Source organism: Mercenaria mercenaria, chromosome 11, assembly GCF_021730395.1.
Source record: "Mercenaria mercenaria strain notata chromosome 11, MADL_Memer_1, whole genome shotgun sequence".
NCBI classification, from domain to species: Eukaryota; Metazoa; Mollusca; class Bivalvia; order Venerida; family Veneridae; genus Mercenaria; species Mercenaria mercenaria.
In genome coordinates this window covers 40,364,901-40,384,887 of record NC_069371.1, presented here as the reverse complement: position 1 = coordinate 40,384,887, position 19,987 = coordinate 40,364,901, and the positions used below count along the sequence as shown (strand labels likewise).

The 19,987-nt window shown below is 33.0% G+C and overlaps 2 protein-coding genes across 4 annotated transcripts in view; one reads left to right on the top strand and one right to left on the bottom strand.

Annotated features, from left to right (window-relative positions):
* LOC123532816 (hepatic lectin-like) lies at positions 1-19,302 on the bottom strand. Of its 3 annotated transcripts, none has more exons than XM_053517217.1 (6): positions 19,184-19,302; positions 4,203-4,303; positions 3,515-3,608; positions 2,353-2,451; positions 1,455-1,571; positions 1-687 (listed from the first exon to the last, which is right to left on the bottom strand). In XM_053517217.1, exons 1-5 carry the CDS (start codon positions 19,215-19,217, stop codon positions 1,456-1,458), a joined length of 444 nt encoding a protein of 147 aa, XP_053373192.1. In that variant the 5' UTR covers positions 19,218-19,302; the 3' UTR covers positions 1-687; position 1,455. The 3 variants fall into 3 exon arrangements, with proteins under 3 accessions (XP_053373192.1, XP_053373190.1, XP_053373191.1); XM_053517215.1 differs by lacking the exon at positions 19,184-19,302 and adding an exon at positions 4,433-4,813 and having other exon boundaries at positions 3-687; XM_053517216.1 differs by lacking the exon at positions 19,184-19,302 and adding an exon at positions 4,433-4,812 and having other exon boundaries at positions 7-687; positions 1,460-1,571.
* Positions 10,442-19,987, top strand: part of LOC123532803 (uncharacterized) — a 28,024-nt gene continuing 18,478 nt past the window's right edge. The window contains exons 1-2 of the mRNA XM_053517214.1: positions 10,442-10,745; positions 13,530-13,673. Coding sequence (XP_053373189.1) covers positions 13,553-13,673 — 121 coding nt within the window. The 5' untranslated portion in view covers positions 10,442-10,745; positions 13,530-13,552. The remainder of the gene's footprint in view (positions 10,746-13,529; positions 13,674-19,987) is intronic.

Genomic DNA, 19,987 nt, shown 5'->3' with positions numbered 1-19,987 from the left:
TCCTTACATTTAATTGCATTATATTTATACATAAAATGCAATTGTTTTTGTTAGTTAAGGAAACTAATTATTTGGATATTTTGACTATAACATGTAAAAGTAAAGGAAATGAATTATTTGGACATTTAAATATTTCACGTTATTGTAACTGTTAAGGAAATGAAACAGGTAATAGTTAAGGAAATGAATTATTTGGAAATACTGAATATAAACATGTAATAGTATTCAAGGAAAGGAATTATTTGGAAATTTTGAACTTAACATGATAAAGTAAAGGAAACGAAACATGTAATAGTGAAAAGGAAATGAATTACTTGGAAATTTTGAATAAAACATGTTAAAGTAAAGGAAATGAATTATTGGGAAATATTAAACTCAACATGATAAAAGGACATAACATGGGTTATGTTAATTGCAGCTTTAGTTTTCAAGATCTAAATACAAGCTAAACATCTCTGGTAAAAGGGTCATTTTGAATTTCAGTAAGTCTTTAATAATTTCAATTTTTATGGTTGAAATATTTTCCGATATTTGATATCAACTAATATTAGATCTTGCAAGGTGTATACATAACAATCATTCGAAACTAATATCAACATCAAAATATAAGACTTCGTGGTAATACATCTTCGTGGTTGCTTTCTCCGATGTTTCCGTCAAATAACGATGTCCCTGCATAAAATATTTCTGAAAAAAAGTACATACAATTCGTTAAAAGAAAATACTATATCGTTTTGCTTTTGTGATTCTATTCTACAACTATATTGCGTAAATGACATTTTCAGACTCGCCGATTACGCTTTTCCCCCTAGTTCCTATCGTTCTGCTTTCGAGCATAAATATTTGGTGGTCCGTTTATATAAGTTGATATTTCAATACATAATTAGTAGAGACAACCTTTCGTCCATCAACAACTAGATATAACATTTTATTATTTAAGAGTTTCAATATTCTATTGGTGCACCAAACCTCACTCAAAATTTGTTCAAAATATATAGGATAGCGCTAACAACAGTCGTCCACGCCAAGTGAATCCTTTCAACATATACTAGTCCCAACAGGGGAGAGATGGGCTAGTAGTTAAGGTGTGGACTGCTAAATTTGGGGGTCGTTGGTTCGAGCCCAATTAGGTTTTGCAAACATGTCGTAGCATATGAACCCAGTACAGGTTTTTCCAGGATGCGGACTCGAATGATTCAGATAAGCTCCAAGCTTTCACCATAGTCGAGCTGAAATTGATATGGAAACAACGGAAATGCAAGTGCATGTATCACCAGTATGACAGTTATCCGTGGTCAGAAATTGAGCAGATGATATGGACATGCTATCAAAATTTTCTAATAATTAGGAAAATACTTAATATGACGTAATTTTTCTCAACTGAAAAATGAGAACAAAAATCTCGATAGATATGAAGAAACAAAATCGTGCGTCCTGAGATGGGATTTCTTTACTTTACCACTTTTCGCAGATTGCTACAGCTTTGTGTGTGCAGCCTAAATCTCCCCAATGAAATGAATGTGAGGCCCAGAATACACCACAGTCTTCATTTCCAGAATTGTTTGGCTGTCCTAAAATATATACACTTTAATTTGATATAACTCATTTCATTTAAAATAGGAGAAAGTTGCTAGTAATTACTTCAAGAAATGATAATGCCTACTGAAGAGTGCAGTCCTTATCCTAGCGGTTGACAGAATAAAAATATATAGAATAATTTATTATATAGTAATAGATTTGTCGAAAGAAGGGTAAAAGGTAGCCCTCTTCTTCTAATGAGCAAAAAAAAAAACAACAACAAAATGTTGTAAATTTAGAGAAATATTTCATTATTATTTTCGAGTCTGTTAATTTGTTTTTTGTTGGGTTTAACATCGCACCGACACAATTATAGGTCATATGTCTACTTTCCAGCTCTTATGGTGCAACAAGACCTAAGGTTTCCTTCCGTGCATTATTTCTGCAACGGGCGGATACCTAGGTAGATGTATCGACCTTCCGCAAGCCAGCTGCATGACTTCCTTAGATAAAGAATTGAATGCCCTGAGTGTGACTCGAATCCACTTCGGTAATAGAAGCATTACACGTAATATTCACTTCATCATTTATTCAGAAAATGTGACTAGTGCTGCTTCTAGAGGGCCGTCAATCTCTAGACTGTAGTATGAATATAATAGAATGCACAATCTATGTTTTGTATTACAGCCAATGGGCTGTGAATAATAGAATGATGCGATTTCTCGGCTTGGAACGTACGCTATTGCCTGGAGAATATTATCTTTATAACAGCAACGTAATTAAGGCATATCATCATAGCCATTGTATCAAAGTATAGTTACAATGATAGTTTACCTGGATACCAGTCTGTAAAATCTGGAGATTTATCTGTATCCACCCATTGCCATTTACCTTCGATTTCCCTGTCCGTAAGCCCACTCCACCAATTGTTTTCTTTTAATCAGAAATTATAGTAAGTTTAACACATAATAAATAGTATGGCGAACAAGAAAAATTTTCCCGCTTAACAAATCCGTAGGCATTACTTAGTACAATATGGAATCATACCTAAAATAACGTTTCTTGTTGTCTCTTCTTTTCAGCCTAGGTGAATACAAAACTCAAAAGTCTAGATGAGGCCTTAAAAAGGGACAATTAAGTTTTCCTTCGGTTTAAACGTTTTCCTTCCTATCATTATTTGATGAAATGTGTATCTGTTTTAGATAAGATTTATTGAAATATTCATAACCATGTTCATCACATGATTAGTTTTTAAAATGGAGGCCCCTATAGAGATTTTACGTTATCTATACCGTCTCCATGATACTAAATGTGACCATACAAGGTTCAGGTGAGTAGCAGACATTCTAATTTACATTTCGATAAATAAAGCATTAATATGGGGATACTTCACCGAAAGAAAAGATGAAAGAGTTTTAAAGTCCATCGAAAATGCTTGGTAAATTACCTTCATATTTTATATGTAATAAACCATTATAAATACATGTAGATATAAATATATATTTAAACCAGTTAAAATAATGGGTTTGTCCTGAACGAGAAACGAATTGGTAGAACTAAACAAACCGGAATTTAAACAGGGGATCTGAGGCTATGGAACCTGCATATCACAGGAACTGCAAAGACAAAATTAAAAAGCAGGCACTATATCCATGGGGTGATTATACAATACCCAAAGCTACGAAAGCGGGAGTATTAGAACCATTAAGCAGAAAAGTTCAAGCTGATAAACTAAACAGTACCAACCTTTCCTTAATCCTATTTAACGACCATTTAAATTCCTTTTCTGATAATAAATTAAAGAATACGTTAAACAAGGAAACAATGGTTATATTTACAGATATGAATATTGGGCAGAACCTCGTTACATCTTAAACATTTACCCTCAACTTAGGGATATATTTTAATCCGCACATGCAAGAGAAATGTCCTTATAGTCTGATTTTTATTACCTCCGGCGCTTTATAATAACAGTATTCACAATGGTAAAAGATACCTCTCAAGCGATTGCGCATCATGTCTTGAAGAAAATTGTTTTCATGTACATTGTCCACGTGCACCAAGTGGGATTCGTGTTGTTGGCAAAATCGCTGTACACAATGTGAAAATATTTCTTAATTTAGACTTTCGTTTATGTTTGTAATAACGAAAACAGTTTACAAAGATGCAATACATTAAATGTTTTAGCCACAATGTTCTTTGGTTTATTACCAGTTTTATTTCTCTGGAAGTAAATGTTAAGAACATGTGCTGAACCATCTTTTCAGTAGCTTCAGAAGCGTTATTTTGTTTCATAGATCACAAAACAGGATCGTTATATTTCTCTAAATTGTCACCAGGAGATTTTTTACTAATTAATGTGATCTATGTGGTATGAAAATATCTCAATCCAACAAAGGGCTTCTAGGTTCTGACATACGAGACGAAATCTTATGTTCAAATATCGAAGTCAGTAGTTTAATCTACTTTGAAAAGGACATTTAGTTTAAAAAGTATTCAAGTTATATAAGAAAGATTATTCGTACTTGATCACACATATGGTGCGAACGGATGCCTGACGCATTATGATTTATTATGTGAACACATACAGATTATTAGTACACTGCAAATGGTGCTCTCCTGTTGCCTTCGGACTAAGAATAGAAAATCACGATCTTGAACAATAAAACCAAGAAAGGCCTTACCTCTGCTTCCGAATAAATCACCCTTTGATTTGCGAAGAGGTAACATGACCCTTGGAAAGTCACCCACATGTCTGGACACGTTGTATCACTAGACTCTGTACCTGAAATATGTAACCAGTAATATGTAAAGTAACTCGCTGACAAGTAAATACAATAGACTGTTATTAAATTTTAATTCCGAAAAGGAAGGAGTACCAAACAAGTAAGTACATATTTAAAGGTTACTTTACCTTCAGTGCCATCTTTAGTACTGGATATTGCATCCATGAACTCAACTAGTTTTCTTAGCACGTGACGCTTATAATCAAAAGCACTTTGACAAGTCGGGCGAGAAAATGCAGAATGGAAAATCCCACTAGCTACAAGAATGATCACAACGAGCATTGTTCAGAACTTCTTCTTCGCGGAACTTAGGAAAATAGAAAAGTACTTTCTTGTCCTTGTAGTAGATTGAACCACTTAAATTTTAGATGTGTTTACTAATCCGTATTATGTAAAAATGACTGAAACGTTGAAACACTTTTTGTCTTAAAAGGAACGTCCCAAAAATTGAATATATTTTGTAACATTATGACAAGTATAAGAGACCTTTTTTCACAATTAACACAATAGAAAGGCTCAAACTACATTCAATGTTTTGTATTGTTTGTTTCCTTGTTTTGAAATCTAGTTATGAATAGAGACAAGGAAGATTCGTCACGCAACATCAAGAAAATTAATGCAAACTTGACATTGCTTATTGAAAGATACAAACTTCAAAACATTGCAGTAATTACGAGTTATCGCAATGCTTTGCTTTTACAACACTTTCCATATTTTTACACTCATTTGCCTTGGCGTGTATTATAACATTACCAAAATATTGATGTGTTGATAGAATGATAAGACGAATTTTTGTTACTGAGACTGTCATGTTAAAACCATATCTCTGTGTTACTATTTGATAATTAAAGATCAAATTATGCGTCAGTAATCATAGAGTATAAGAATTGGTTTCTAAAACTACAAAATATATCTATAAATCGACGCCGCGATCTGAAATCTACGCTGTAATCAAGCAGTAGCACAGGCAAAATTGACGAAGATTATCAATGACCATACAAAAAAATCCTGAAGATAGTAGAGAATCAACCATTTTCCATTTGTTCGATGCCTTTTGTTCGAGTCCCCGTTTGGCAGGATTGATATTTTCAACCAATGATATCGTTCTATGAATTTTATCAATGTATGTTTTTGTTAATAGTCGTAGGCTTGCTATATATAATAAAATCCTAAATATTGTTGAAAGGTTTAAAGGTGTATTGTTTGCTTTTCGTTAAGGGTATTCTTTTCTCTCATTTTATATAATGTATTTTGCTAAAGAAAATATAAAGGAAATATTTATAAGGTATACATTGATTTGCAATTGTATCCGAAATGTTTTATCTAACTGGAGTGTAAAGTATCGAACAAATGAAAAATATTTTGTTCCTAGCTTAAATAAAGTTATAATGTTTTAGTGAACTTACTGTTCAACTGCAAAAATAACCGAGAACTACTTATTAGGGACTAGTTGATCGACTAACAGGTAAAATATCGAAAACCATATTGTAAGGCACTTTACCTTGACAACAATTAACGCATGATTTGTGAATTATTTGTTAGAAATATGTTAACTGGTTCAAAGAAATATGAATAACACGGATGGCGTCCTTATAATAATGTAATTGGTGCACTATTCCGAATATTTCATGCAAACAAGGACCGGAACTACCTTTCCTTCGCTAGTGTGGTGATCAATTGGAATCACCCTTGAGGGTTTCTCTTTTAATTTCACTGGCATGTGTAATGTACATATCGTTATAGCGCACTTCTATTGCAATATAAAAAAATCAACGACAAGGAGGCTGACAGTTTGCTGAATAGGAGAAAATACCTTTGTAAAAGGTATGTCGTTAATGGGTATGAAGGTGAAACGTTTATGTGACACCTACAGGAATAATCAAATGACACTTGAAACGAATTGAAGTAGATTGGTAAATTTAAAACGGGTCAACAGCCTCTGTAGTTCAAACAGTATCAAATTCGTCATATCACGTCTACAACTGCATGTGATGTTGGCAAAATCCAAAATATCCGATAAAGTCATCGCTAGGATTGCGGTCATACGGTTAGGTTTCAACGATAAACCTATCATTAACACCAGTTCATGTCATGTTGAAAGCACACCAATCAATGCAAAATTTTACTTTGCAGATGTTAACATTTGCATACATTCAGGTCAGTATTATTAAAGTTTATTGTTGCCAAGGAGTACATCTCACATTTGTTTCCCGGCTGAAATAGGTAGCCGGTTTGTATATGTTACACACTAGGACGTCCATATCGCATGTTCGGATCTACAACACATATGCATTTAAAAGACAGGATTTGAGGGTTATTATACCATCTCTGATTAATGATCCCTGATGAAGTTTCCTGTAAATACAACGCTTTAATGACAGTTTGGTCTATAATAACGCCTTTTCGATGAGATCAATGCTTCAAAGAACTCTCTGTTCTACCATGACGTACAATGGAAATACTAGAAACACCACTGCTCTTACAACAGCTCAAAGATAAAAATGTTGTCGGCTCGATTTGATTGAAAATTGGCAATATTTATTGAGTGTACCGGGAAAGTTTTTAGATACGATCAGCAAATATGTTCTAATCTATTTTTACCTTTTTATGGTTATTGATACAAAGTTGACAGAAATCATCAACAAGTATTCGACTAGAAATCCAACACATTAATAACTGCTCATCTAACACATAGGTCAGGATATATTCTAAATAGTTTACTGGCTCTGTTTCTTCCACTTCCACCGAGACATACAAATAGGAGGACAGAGAGGCTTGCAGGCAGACAGATAGTCAGGCAAGCAGATATATCGATTAAATTAAATTTTTTAGTACATTCCATTATAATGGATACAATAATTAACAACTAATCAAAGAAAACGTATAAAATCATCAACAGCTTGCTGCCATTAGCATGTATGTATTATCAAGGATAACGCAAAAGGCGAAATAACCTCCATATTTACATTGTGGTTCTCTGGAATGGTAACATGACAACAGCAAGACAGAAGTTAAAAGTTCCCGGAATAACATCATTAGCTTACAATGCATTTCAGTAACTATTATAAGATGACAGTTAGTTAAACAGAGAATTATAATTTTTTTTTAATTAGCAACCGTTGGTTGGAATTCACCAAAACCTCACAGGAAGCTTTAATCCCAAGCGGAGATGCACATATTATTTCCTGTTCAGGTCGGATGATTTTTCACCGAGTTTGTTCCCATAGTATACTATAGTACCATTTCTTGTCAGGAGTATTTCTCAGCAACCACTTCATTTAAAGTTTTACACTCAAGTGGATATAGTCTTCTTGTTCCGGCCGAATATTTTTTCAATTGATTATTTAACATTATTATACTCTAAATGTTATAGACTAATACCATTTCTTTTCCTACGGATTTCTCAGCAACAGCGGGCTAAAATTCATCGAAATTTCACAGGAAACTTATATCCAAATGGGGCTTGTGCATACTATCTTCATGTTCCAGTCGGTTTATTGCCATTTGATTATTCATTATTAGTAAATTATAGCGCCATTAGTCAGGGGTATTTCTCAGCAACCACAAAAAATGCATATGATGCTTCACTCTCAAAAGGAGGTGCGCATTATCTTCATGTTCCGATTGAATGCTTTTCAATGAGATATTGCCCTTTGATTATTCAAAGTTGGTAGACTTTATGCGTCATTTTCTTTTGATATAATATTATAATAATCATATTTCGGGGAGCATCCATCAAACATCACAAATATCTTATTGTTCCAGAGGGTACAGTCTATGTATGAGAGAAAGACTTGATTGCATTACCCTTTACTACTCAGGTGTTATACTGCGATTCTCTTTTTGTCATTTCAAGACTCCCCTTACCACTGTCGGGAGATAGAATTCCGAGTTTTGAGATAAATGCCTCTTTAGATATATGGCTGAATGCGCGACATTTATGGTGACCCAAAATGAGTATAATCTTTTCTTATACAGCACAATCGCTAGCGCCTATAGGTTTCATTTAAGTAGATTGTCTAATCAGAAGTAATAATTTTGACCAACGTCCTCTGCATAAATAGAATAACTTGAAATAAAATGAAATTCAAGTCTTTGCAGGAAACTGAGCCATGCAGTGACCCACACATTACATCCTGATTTGAAGACATTATTTGGAATCATTATACATGTTGAACGTTTTGGTATCATATCTTATCTTAAGAAAGGTGGTAACGTTGTCATTTAAATAAATTTACCCACGGGCTACCATAAATGCATAAAACGATTTTCATATCTTTATACCGACAAGAAGATTTATTCTACGTTATCCCGATAAATAACGTTACGCTATTACATCAGTTAACTTCGCACAAAACGTGCAAAACTACCTAAAGAATCAAGAGAGTCTGAAAAACAAGTTTCATAAAAATGCTTCCTGATCTGCCCGGATATACAGTGAACATTTCGTATCGGTACCACAGATTCTTTTCAGATTTAACTTTTCGTCTTTTTGTTTGCCTAATAAGCAATATAAATATAACCGCGCATGTACAGCTTTGTGCTTTCAACTTATAATCTAGATATCTTTTTGGTTGGGTTTAACGTCACACGCACGCACTTTTAGGTCATAGGACGACTTTTCAACTTAAATAGTTGAGGAAGAAGCTAGGTTCCCCTCCGTGCATTATTTCATCACGGATGGACACCTGGGTAGAACCACCGACCTTTCTTTAGCCAGCTGGATGGCTTCCTCAATTGAATAATTCAACTCGAACCCACAGCGGTGAGGGGCAAGTGATTCGAAGTCAGCAACCTTAGCCACTCGGCCAGGGAGATAATAAAGACTATTTTGAATGTACATGTAACTTATATTCTGTTCTTAATTCGCAAGATTGTTAAAACGGATTATCAATCGTTTCATATTCCTTTGATCATTTACTTTGAAACCATTTAATATGTAAGATATAATGACATTTTCCCGAAACCTACATTTCTAGTAATCTTCTTAATGTAGTTATTGAAGTGTATACCTGAAGCTCGCAGCAATTCTATTCAAATCAATATTAATTTCGATTGTTGAAATATTTCACCTGTTAAGCCAATAAGCGTCACACAGCGCATCCAGTCGGGGATTACAGCAGAAATTGAAGTAGTATTAACTTTTACCTTGCTAAATTTCTAAAATGGAATGGTCCATCATTCAATTTAGGCAGTACCATTCATTATTCGAAAGGATGTTCGATAAAATTCACTGACTGAATAGCGAACAGTGAAGGCCATGATCAGCCTGCACACTTGGCTGATCTTGGTCTGTACTGGTCCTAAAGGCAAAAACACTTGCCGCCTGCAGGCTAAAGGTAATAAACTGATACTCGGTTAGTCAGATTATTTATTTGCGAAGATGTTTAATCAGTTACAAGTGCACGTTTTAAACTTTATGGTAATTGGTTTCAGTATTAATAATTACTGATTATGTGCAATATTATACAAATTTTGCAGTTGTGTTTAATTGCGATAATAGTGTACATTCAAATGCCGAAAACATATTAAGTATGATATATGTATTATAATAGTAGATAAAAGCATTAAGGTATTATTATTATATTATTACTGGCATTGTCATGCATGTTATATTTATTCAACATGTTTACTATGTACTTATCCATTTTTCTTATACGGATATTGTTATTCCTATGCTAATAGTATGTTAATGTTTTATCTATTAAATGAAAATATGTATGATATTCACATGTTTTGCCAAGTACAGTTCCGTACCAGTGAAATTATATTATGAAAATCCCAATGCTTTTAACAGTGACATTTTAAATATAATTGACCTTTATATTTCAACAGACTACAGAAAGTATAATTTTCAATACAGCAGTATTGTCCTTCATACATAAAATAATACTGGAGGCAGAAATGCTCTATGTAGCATTTAGGCTCTACTGCATTTGACTTTTAATAGTCAACATTTTTATTCGATATCACATCAGCCTAATCATTGTCAGCATGAAATAAAATAAATGAGCCGCACCATGAGGTTACCAACAGAGAGTGTTTGCGACCAGCATTGATCCGCGCAGTCTGGTCAGGACCATGCTACTCGCTAACGGTTTCTAATAGCAATAGGCTTTGAAATTGAACACACCAACATGGATTCATGCTGGCCGCAAACGCACCATGTTGGTTTACTCATGGTGCAGCTCAAATGAGTTTAAATAGTCCGAGTCAGCGTATTAGTGTAAAACCTGCATACTGGCGCATTTATTGTAACACTCACTTCATGTACTCACTTCATGTACTGTGAATAACAGTGTATTTTAGCTTTGTTATTTTGACATTTCTATCATGAGTGTTAATATATACGTGTCAAAGCGAAGCTATAACTGGTCGGCTATTCTTAATACTTAGCTATGTAAGAAAAGGACTATATGGAATAGAAACAAGAATTTGAAGGTATTTGGATTTCAATTAATATAACAATTAGTAGCTGCATAATTATCACATTTTTTCCCAGTTTGAGGCAAAAGTGGAGACACCGTTTATTCTCAATATGATTAGGATATTTATGCTATACAAAATAATTGTGTATCATAAAAAAGAAACCCATAGTTTAGTACAAAGATGTAGCAGTAGTCGTTTTCCGTTTAATATCTACTCGTATTTTGATAGTTTTAGATTACCAATTTCAAAACAATATAAAATATATTATAACATAAGTAAATATATTTAACTGAATATGAATAATATAGCCTTTGCTATTGTGATTGGTTGGATTCTTTTTTTTTTTATCTTATATCTATTCGATTTCTTGATTAAGGTATTTATCTAATTTAAAGTAGAGTAAAATATTAAAATCATGTTATGATAATTCTCATCGGTTCTGCTCTGATTAACAACCTAAGCAAAACATTATATTTCATTGAATAATTTCGAAAGGTTCATGAGAAAAGAAAAATAAGCCTATCAAAAATACAACATTTACGGATAATTTATTAAGAGGTTTATTTACGAACAGGGTCTGCCGTCCGGTCATAATAGCACAGCTTTTTCTACATGTGTTATGAGACTGGTGTTTCATTACGGCAAATAATAGCACCTGGTCCAGCTATTTATTGATCTTGTTATTATCTACCTAAGCTTATTTCTAGCTTCATATTTAACTATAATGTTTTCAAGTACTAATACGTGTCACTTTCAATGGATTATCTCGATATTTTGTGAAGTATGAAGATCCATCAGAAACTTTTCATCAGAAAAAATGATGTTGCTGTATAAATTCGACGGGATAAACCACGGATCTTCCGGTTACCCATGACCATGTGACTATGGTGCATGAGAGACTGTGAACTGGTCTCTAAACAACAGTTGCTATGACCGTTTTCAAGAACCTATTTTAACTATTCATAGGAAGGCTTAATAATATGCATCTTTTGACTGTTTTGCGGTCAAAAGTCAAACGTTAAGCCCAGTTGTTATTTCATGACATCAGGGAAAATATTCACAGATTTATATCACGTTTATAGCCCAGCAAACTTTTATTGAGAATAGATCTCTGAAAGTTAAAGGGCATTGTTAAAATTAGATCGAGACAAACCCCTGGTCTCAGAAACAGAAAAAAGGAGAAAAGGTACTGTTTCAGAACTGCTGGTATCTACATTTGCTGCTTGATTTGCAATAAATAGAAGTAAATCATTTAATGTATTTTGGTATATCCACTACACGATGACAGGATATCAACAGATCCTTAAGCATTTTATCTGAACGAGTGTGAATAATTCGCTTACAAAACATAAAATATAAAGCAGAAATGTCCTATGTATCCAGTCGATGTAAGCGTTTTAGATCATTTGTCTTATTCTCGACGTTTGACATTTCGGTACGTTTGACATTTCGGTACTTGAACGTTTTATAAAGGATTGGTTACATGTTAAGGACCTATTGTTTATTGTTTAAGCAATTGCTTTGTTATATACTACGTGCTCTGGAGGCCACCGATATCAATTTTGACATTAGTTAAAACTACGACTAGTGGCCATTTGTTTATTTTCTGTAAGGTAAAACGAAAAAAAAACAAAACAAAAACAAAACAAAAAACAAACAACAAAAAAACAAAAACAACAACAGCAACAGCAACAACAACAAACAAAAACACAATACACACGAATCTAAAAACTGAAACAAAATTTCCTGTCCTTGCTATTATACTCTTAAATAAAGCACAGAAAGTTAATCAAACTTGTTTGTTGACTGCTTTAATCCATCTGGAACCATAGTATGATAAAAATTCTAATGTCTTTAGGTCAGCTTAAAATCAGTTTAAAATCAAAGACAAGGAAAACAAAGAGTCTTAAAGTTACTGAAATTTATAGAAATAACTGCATTATCTTATCACAAAAATCAATACATAGTATATTCTAAAACGTAATTGGAGATTGCATCAATTATATTTCTGTCAATAAGTTATGAAATGTATTTTTCTTGATTTAATCGATGTGAGGCTATATCAATATGTTTGCTTTGACCTTTTACTCTGTTTACAAAATACATGTGTTGAAATTACAGATTGTAATGCATGTAGTTCTATAGCATGGAAACTTTTCCACTCACCTTATATTATTTCTAAACTAGAAATAGTCTAATTATGAATAACTATCTGAGGCTATCTCCCAGTTTCATAAAATGAAATAAGGCAATGCCTCAGTCGGGAATCGTTACAGTCCATCAGTTGCCAAGAAATATGCAATATGCATTTGTATCCTTTTAAAGGTAGAGTTTGGAATATAAAACAATACTGCCCATATCTGTACTGATGTGCAAGACGTTGCGGTTCGGACAAGTTATGTGGACGCTTATTACGCACAAGGAAAAAGTGAATTCTTCCAAAAAATCCGAATTCAGACGCTTTGTGCACGTATATATCGCATGTTACCGAAGAGGGATCGATCCCCTATTAACGTTATGGCACAACATCCTTGCTCCGGATAAAATAACAACCATAAGAATACGTTCTGTGCATCATTTACATTAGTTATTTTTAAATGGCAAATGGTTTGCAGATATTGATGTCATATGATCATTATAGAAATTCTCTTTTGACATTTACTGTTTTTCATGCATTGTGTGTGGGTGTGTTTGTGCGTGTGTGCTCGGGTGTGTATGTGTGTGCATGTGTGCGTGCGTGTGTGTGCTTTTGAGTTAAAACCCTTCGTGTAACTTGAATACTAAAATCATTTACAGACTAAACCAAGCTTTGATGAAAAATGGATGCAGGAAGGCACCTTGCATGCCGACATGCAGCAGACAGAGACAAACATGAAAATATGAACGAAAAGGAGGATACTGATCCACTTGGAATAGCTTCTCTACTTTTTGGATGCGAAGGTAACTTTTCATAAGCATTCTTAGAAGTAATATTTGGCAATAAAACCCAGCTGAAATGCTTTTGATCAAGCTGTATTTTTCTTGCAAAACTTATATTGCAACTACAGTCTACGCCATTCATTCGCATGGAACCGCTGTCTTACACTGAAAGTAATATCTAGGACCAGGTTTCTAGGACTTCAATAAAACGTGGTAGAAATTTTAAATGCTGCATGGAAATGCGGCCCTGCAAGTGTCATTCAGATTGTTTGAGGATGACAAGATTTGTCTTTTAACTGAATTTATCTGACATAGTGTTTTTACTCAATTTTCCGCCCTTTTCGAGTCTTATCCCAGACATGGTTTTAAGGATTTCAATAAAACATGTGAATAAGATTGACTGTTATTTGAAAACTTGATCTACAAATTTCAGTGAAATTGTTTGAAATGAATTTAGATTACTATATACTAGTATGGTATTTTTTTTGCAAATGGCACTGGTCTATTTTGCTATGGGATATTGTGACCAAGCTTAGCACATATATAGCTTTCTTAATAACCTCAGTAATAAATACGATATTACGACCAAATTTGGATTCAAGGAAGTTGGCATTAAGTTAAGGTCACGATTTAAAATGGTATCAAAAATAAAAAAAATATATTTTCCTCTCCCAGTAACTTCGATTAAGAATAAGGTAAGTAGACTAACGTTTTAGTTACAGTCAATGTCATTGTAACTTATTATAGAAAAATGGTTTTCGATCAATAATCCAGAAAAGAATGAATAATTGTGACCAAATAAGGTGTTATAGGTAGCTTTCGTGGAGGTTAAGATATGTTAGTTAGTAACTTCAGTAAGGATGGAAAAGGGACATAAATCTTACACTTAAATAGGTACATAGGTTAAGGCTTGGGTCAAACTGATTGTGACACAATTACTTAAGATATAAAGCGTGTTTTACTGTAGAACTTCTGAGATGCTGTTGTTAAAAATATGTAAGCTCTGTTTCGTCGAAATAGAGTAGCTGCAATAAGGAATGAAGCATTGGGACTAAACTTGCATCCGTTTTGAAATATAAGTGCCTTTTTGCAGAGAATGAATGAGCTTTCACGGGCGAAATTCCCATTCGTCGGGAGATACAAATTCAAAGACTTTGCCTGTTGCCTTTCATTTAGCAATCCTCTTAACCGTTATCGCCAACATTGTAAACAGTTATTGGGTTTAACTAATTTAATTATTTAGAATCATTCAAGAAATGATTTCCATATTGTTATAATTATCCGTCCACAGATTAGGCAAAAACCAGGGGATGGAGACGAGGACTAATTGCCGTGTGTGACATTATAAAAAATACATCATCCTCATCTTTTTCAGTTAAAATACACCTGGTCATTTCAAATACTGAATCCGCAACTATATTCATTTTATGAAGTTAGATATTTACGAGATTATATATACATGTATATGATACGTGTCCTACCGGTATTTCATCATTTTAGGTCAAATACAGAGCACAGAATTAGATGATATAAGTATACGATAGAAGTTATATACTATAATGTCGTCTCTTAAATATACAATCAATGAATTGAACATTGCAAACATATTAACTGTACAGTTGCCACTTAGAATAAATTTGATTTATAAGTGATGGAAAAAAAAAAAATAACAACAACAACAACAACAAACACCAAAGTGCTCCGCACTTTCAACTAAAAGGAATGTAAAATGGCTCAAGATAAAACACGGCTACTAAACCCTAGCGCCACTACAAAATAGGGTGATAAGAAAAAAAGCTATCGACATTTCCATGGTGCAGCTATCACCATTTTCAAACCGTAAATGTTAACATTCTATCTTATATTTATAAAATTTATTTAAAAAGTCAGATAATATAGCGTTGTGTAAGAACACTTTTACTACAGGATAAGAGCAATTTCATTAAAATATCTTGAAAATTGTGGTGTCAAGAGCTTTTCTCCTGATTCGCACAATTACACATTTTGATATCTGTGTGTATTCGAGCTGTAATTTGAAGCATAGACACACTAGTCTTGCATTATCACGCATGCAACTGGGATACATATGTAATACTTACACAGGCAAACATCAGCAGTAATGAAAAATTCCCTTAAAAATATAAGTGGTGGTGCTATTGCATCAGTGTTGGCGATATACAATAGTGGTGGTGCTGTGGTTATGGAATGCATTTTCTGTTCAATTGTGGCTACCATCTTACACGTCTATTTTGTTAAAGGTCTTAACAAATTGAAATGTTATATCTCATATATAAACAACAAATCTTCAATCAATAAAAACACACAGAAAAGAAAACATTTCGTAGCCAAGTATTTCCGAAATAAAAGTGCCCGCCACATAATATATCATATTGCCATTTCCGCCGAGAAATGTATCGTTATACATATCTAACCTGCTAAACTCCATCTGCATTGCATAACTTTATTACATCTAGAAACAACATACATGTAACATCAGCATGTAGATTTTTGGTGTACTGACAGAAATTCAATTTTTACATTTTTTTCATATGTTTTGAGAACATCTATTAATACTTCTGAAATGGTTTTCCCTTTATTAAAAAGAAAGGAATCAATCAACTCTGTCATTAATTAGGCAGATAAGTTTTCACGTGCTCCAAATTAATACAATTAAGTGTCACATTCCTCCATTTAACTAATGTTTTCAAGTACCTCTCCATATTCATTGTCATGATTAGAATCGTTTCATATCTTGAAATGCCTTCTTGATTTGAAACGGACTGACTTGTCAAAAGGTTTTGTTTTTATTTGAAATGTGATTACAGCCTTATGACCTATTTTTGATCTGTGAACAAATTTAGCCATCTTTCAACGTTTTTGAGTGATGGAATTTTGGAGAACTTGCCTTTAGTAAGATAATTGTGTTTATTTGAATTAATTTCTTCGGAGACAAATACCTGGCAAGATGTTATTATTCTTTCCAGTTTTTAGGAGAGATTCAATTTTCCATTTTCGCTCGAGGCGTTCAGTCTGCAACGGATAAACAGTGTCTGCATGATACTTGAATATATAAAAATGTTATAAATTCATTAAAAAATAAGTCGTTCAATCATTATTTACATACATTCTTTAACATTAGATTTAAGGATAACATGGTGTAATAGGCCTAAATGTGACCAAAAGCGTATACAACTTGATAATCTAAGCTTTAAAAATGTCAAACGATAGAAATAAGATGCATATTGACAAGTTATATAGTGGCAGAAGTTCTCAAAAAATTCTTTTAGATTACCTCCCCTGATGATTTTAGTTTTTCATGAGTTATCCTTGAAAACAGGAAAAAAAGATTTTCTCCTCTTCCCTTCGGGGAATTTTAGATTTCTTTTTGATATTTGTATCAGAAACATATAATGCAGCTTTCTACCGCAAAATTTTCTCAAAACTCAAGTTCAGATTCTCATAATCAAAGAAATTATATATTTCCCTTAGGCATCAATGTTGACTTCAATACCGATTATCTCCCCAAAAATGATAAAATTTGAAAAATCTCTCGGTGAAAAGTTTTCAATTTAGAATGTCTTTAAAGTCACCAAATTTCTTTTAAATATTACCATCTAGTTACAAGATACGAAATGTGGCTATTACACCATGTTATCCTTGAATTGGCAAATGACCATTCCTTGTAATTATACTTTATTTGTTATGAAAAAAAAACCCCTACTTATTTGTTGCCAGACAACGCTAGCCATCCGTCACAGCACCACCACTACTAGCGCCACCAATGATGTGAAAGCGCCACCACTTTTCAAAATGCTGGTGTATTCATTTACACGACATTTTATTGATACTAATACTTGTCTATGTGCATACCATACACATTTAGACCATTTGCAAGCGCGATAATATTCATATGGAGCGTCTATGCAACGCAATTTAGCATGAATGCATACGGATGTTAAAATTTACAAACATTCAGAAAAAAGCTCTTGGCAATATCTTAACGGAACTACAGTCAACCTGTAGTAATAATGTTCTTACGCGGCACTACATCCTCCAATTTTTGAAATAATAGATATCAACGAAAATCTAACGTAAAATATAACTTTTACTCGCCTGTTTACATTTTAAACCGGTGATACAGTCCCTGGCTCGCGGATTTTGCTTTTTTCGCGTTACCACCGGCACAAATATTTACCCTGAGTGGAAAATCGCGATGATTTTTCTCATTGAATCACTACTGAATACTGTGATAAATCGCGATGATTTTGTAAGACCCTGCAATCAATTATAGATAAAGTGTCCACGGCGACTCGCGATGAAAAATCACAGCGGGTCGCGATGAATTGCGATGGATCGCGGTGAATCACCGGCAGTCACCGTGAAATCCAGGTAAGGCTGGCTACGGGGCATATTTATACACTTAACGAATGATTTTACGAATTATTTGCCACCACGTTTATTGCAAATGGCTAAAAAACTAATAAATCTTAAAGTTTATAACATTTTACGTTTATTTTACTTTTCGTTTTCTTATAATTTTGTTTATTATTTCAAGTACTTCATCATAAAAAACAAAGAGTTTAAGCGCCAAATTTAAGGGTTATCTTCTTATTTTTTTATTGCAACAAGAAAAGAAAAAATGTAAGGCATTTTTGTATTTTACATCCCTTTATTTCAAAACTGTCTTTATCTTTTAAATTTTTAAAGATTATTTCATCTTGTAATAGTTATGTACTGTCTTAAAATTTAGTTAGTAATAATTTCTTAATTGTGAAATGTAAATTTTAAAATTATTTTGATTTGCTTTAAAATTTGCACAATTATTGTGAATTTAATCATTGATTTTATACATGTATCTAGCGGAATGTCGTATTACATTCACCTATTTAATTTTAAAAACGCGTAGACTGTTCGTTTTGCAATATAAAACAACTGCATACATATCATTAATCTCAGAAAGGTCCTTTGATATATATATGCGATTTATCTTCCATATTCATTCATTTTTACTGTCATAAGTTTTGACATTTCTTTTACAGGTGAAACTCAATAATCTGATTTCATCCTGTTGTGTTATATTTCTGTAGCTATGCATGATTGTACGTTTATGATAAAAATAACCATTTTCTATTTAATTGGCATAACATATTGGGTACTTCATACATGAAAAATCAAATTGTATATATTTCATTACCGAATTCATTTATTTTAAATACATGAGCTAATTTGTCCTTTTGTCACTGTACAATTTGTTCACACACAAACTCATTTGGACCTATTGTTAATGAAAAAGTCTGTTGATCTGTCTGTTCTATTTATCGCTTATATAACGTGTCGGGTACTACAAACATATAATTTATCAATGTGTATTTTATTATTATTATTACTATTTATTTATTTTACTCAGCTATTTGTCATTATACTTTTTTGACAAATTCTTCTTTTTTTACCATCAATTATAATCCTATGTAATTCATCCTGAATGATTACCAGTGGCCTAAACTAAAATGTACATAAACTAGTAAACATACAATACACAACATCAAAGTTCACTCTAAACTCCATTTTTTCCGCTATCTAAAATCCAATATAACGAACACTATATAATACAACATATAATAAAACCTATTTTTCTATACAAACTCTGTTTACTAAATTTATCTACAATATACCACGGAAAACACGTAGTCTGTATTAAATTTTATGTCAATACTACACCAATACTGACTTCCTACAAAACCATGCATGATTATCATGTGCAAAAACTTTTCAACATTTATCTTTTAATACACAGTCATGTAGTATGTATACATTAAAAAGCCGTAATGCTAACGAGCTAATATTTCAAGTTTCTTAAATAAAAAATTCACCTTTACTTATAAACATCTCTTGCCTATTTCAAGCAAGGGTCTCTAAACTAGCCCGGAAAAAAAATAGCGCGATTCACTAAAAACATAATCCAACGGCAGTCTTGCAATTTCTTTTCGTGCAAGAACTGCAGTGTTTGGAACATCGATTTTGTTGGAATAACGTGCACTACGCTTTTACATGTACCACTACGATCTCAAATTAAAAAGTTCAATATTGAACGGTTACGTAGCTTAAATCAAACGAAAATGTCTCGTTGTAAGCAAGTGAAGGGACCACGCGAAGCAATCTGACTAAAGTACTTGATCTTCTAAACGAAGATCTGAGAACGACCCATTCACATTCGTCTTCTGTATATTTTGGATTTCCAATATTGCTATTTTTATTTTCGCATATCTATTTTTATTTGAACCAATCAGACAACTTGTTCGAATGTCAAAGAGTAAGAAAAATTTGCAGTCAATGCA

Bases quoted from the DNA above. Each gene is read 5' to 3' on its own strand.
- LOC123532816 (XM_053517215.1), bottom strand. From the start codon at position 4,586: ATGCTCGTTGTGATCATTCTTGTAGCTAGTGGGATTTTCCATTCTGCA. The intron at 4,304-4,432 runs GTAAAGTAACCT...TACATATTTCAG, and splicing joins TACTAAAGATGGCACTGAAG to GTACAGAGTCTAGTGATACA. The intron at 1,572-2,352 runs GTAAACTATCAT...TATATATTTTAG, and splicing joins TTTTACAGACTGGTATCCAG to GACAGCCAAACAATTCTGGA.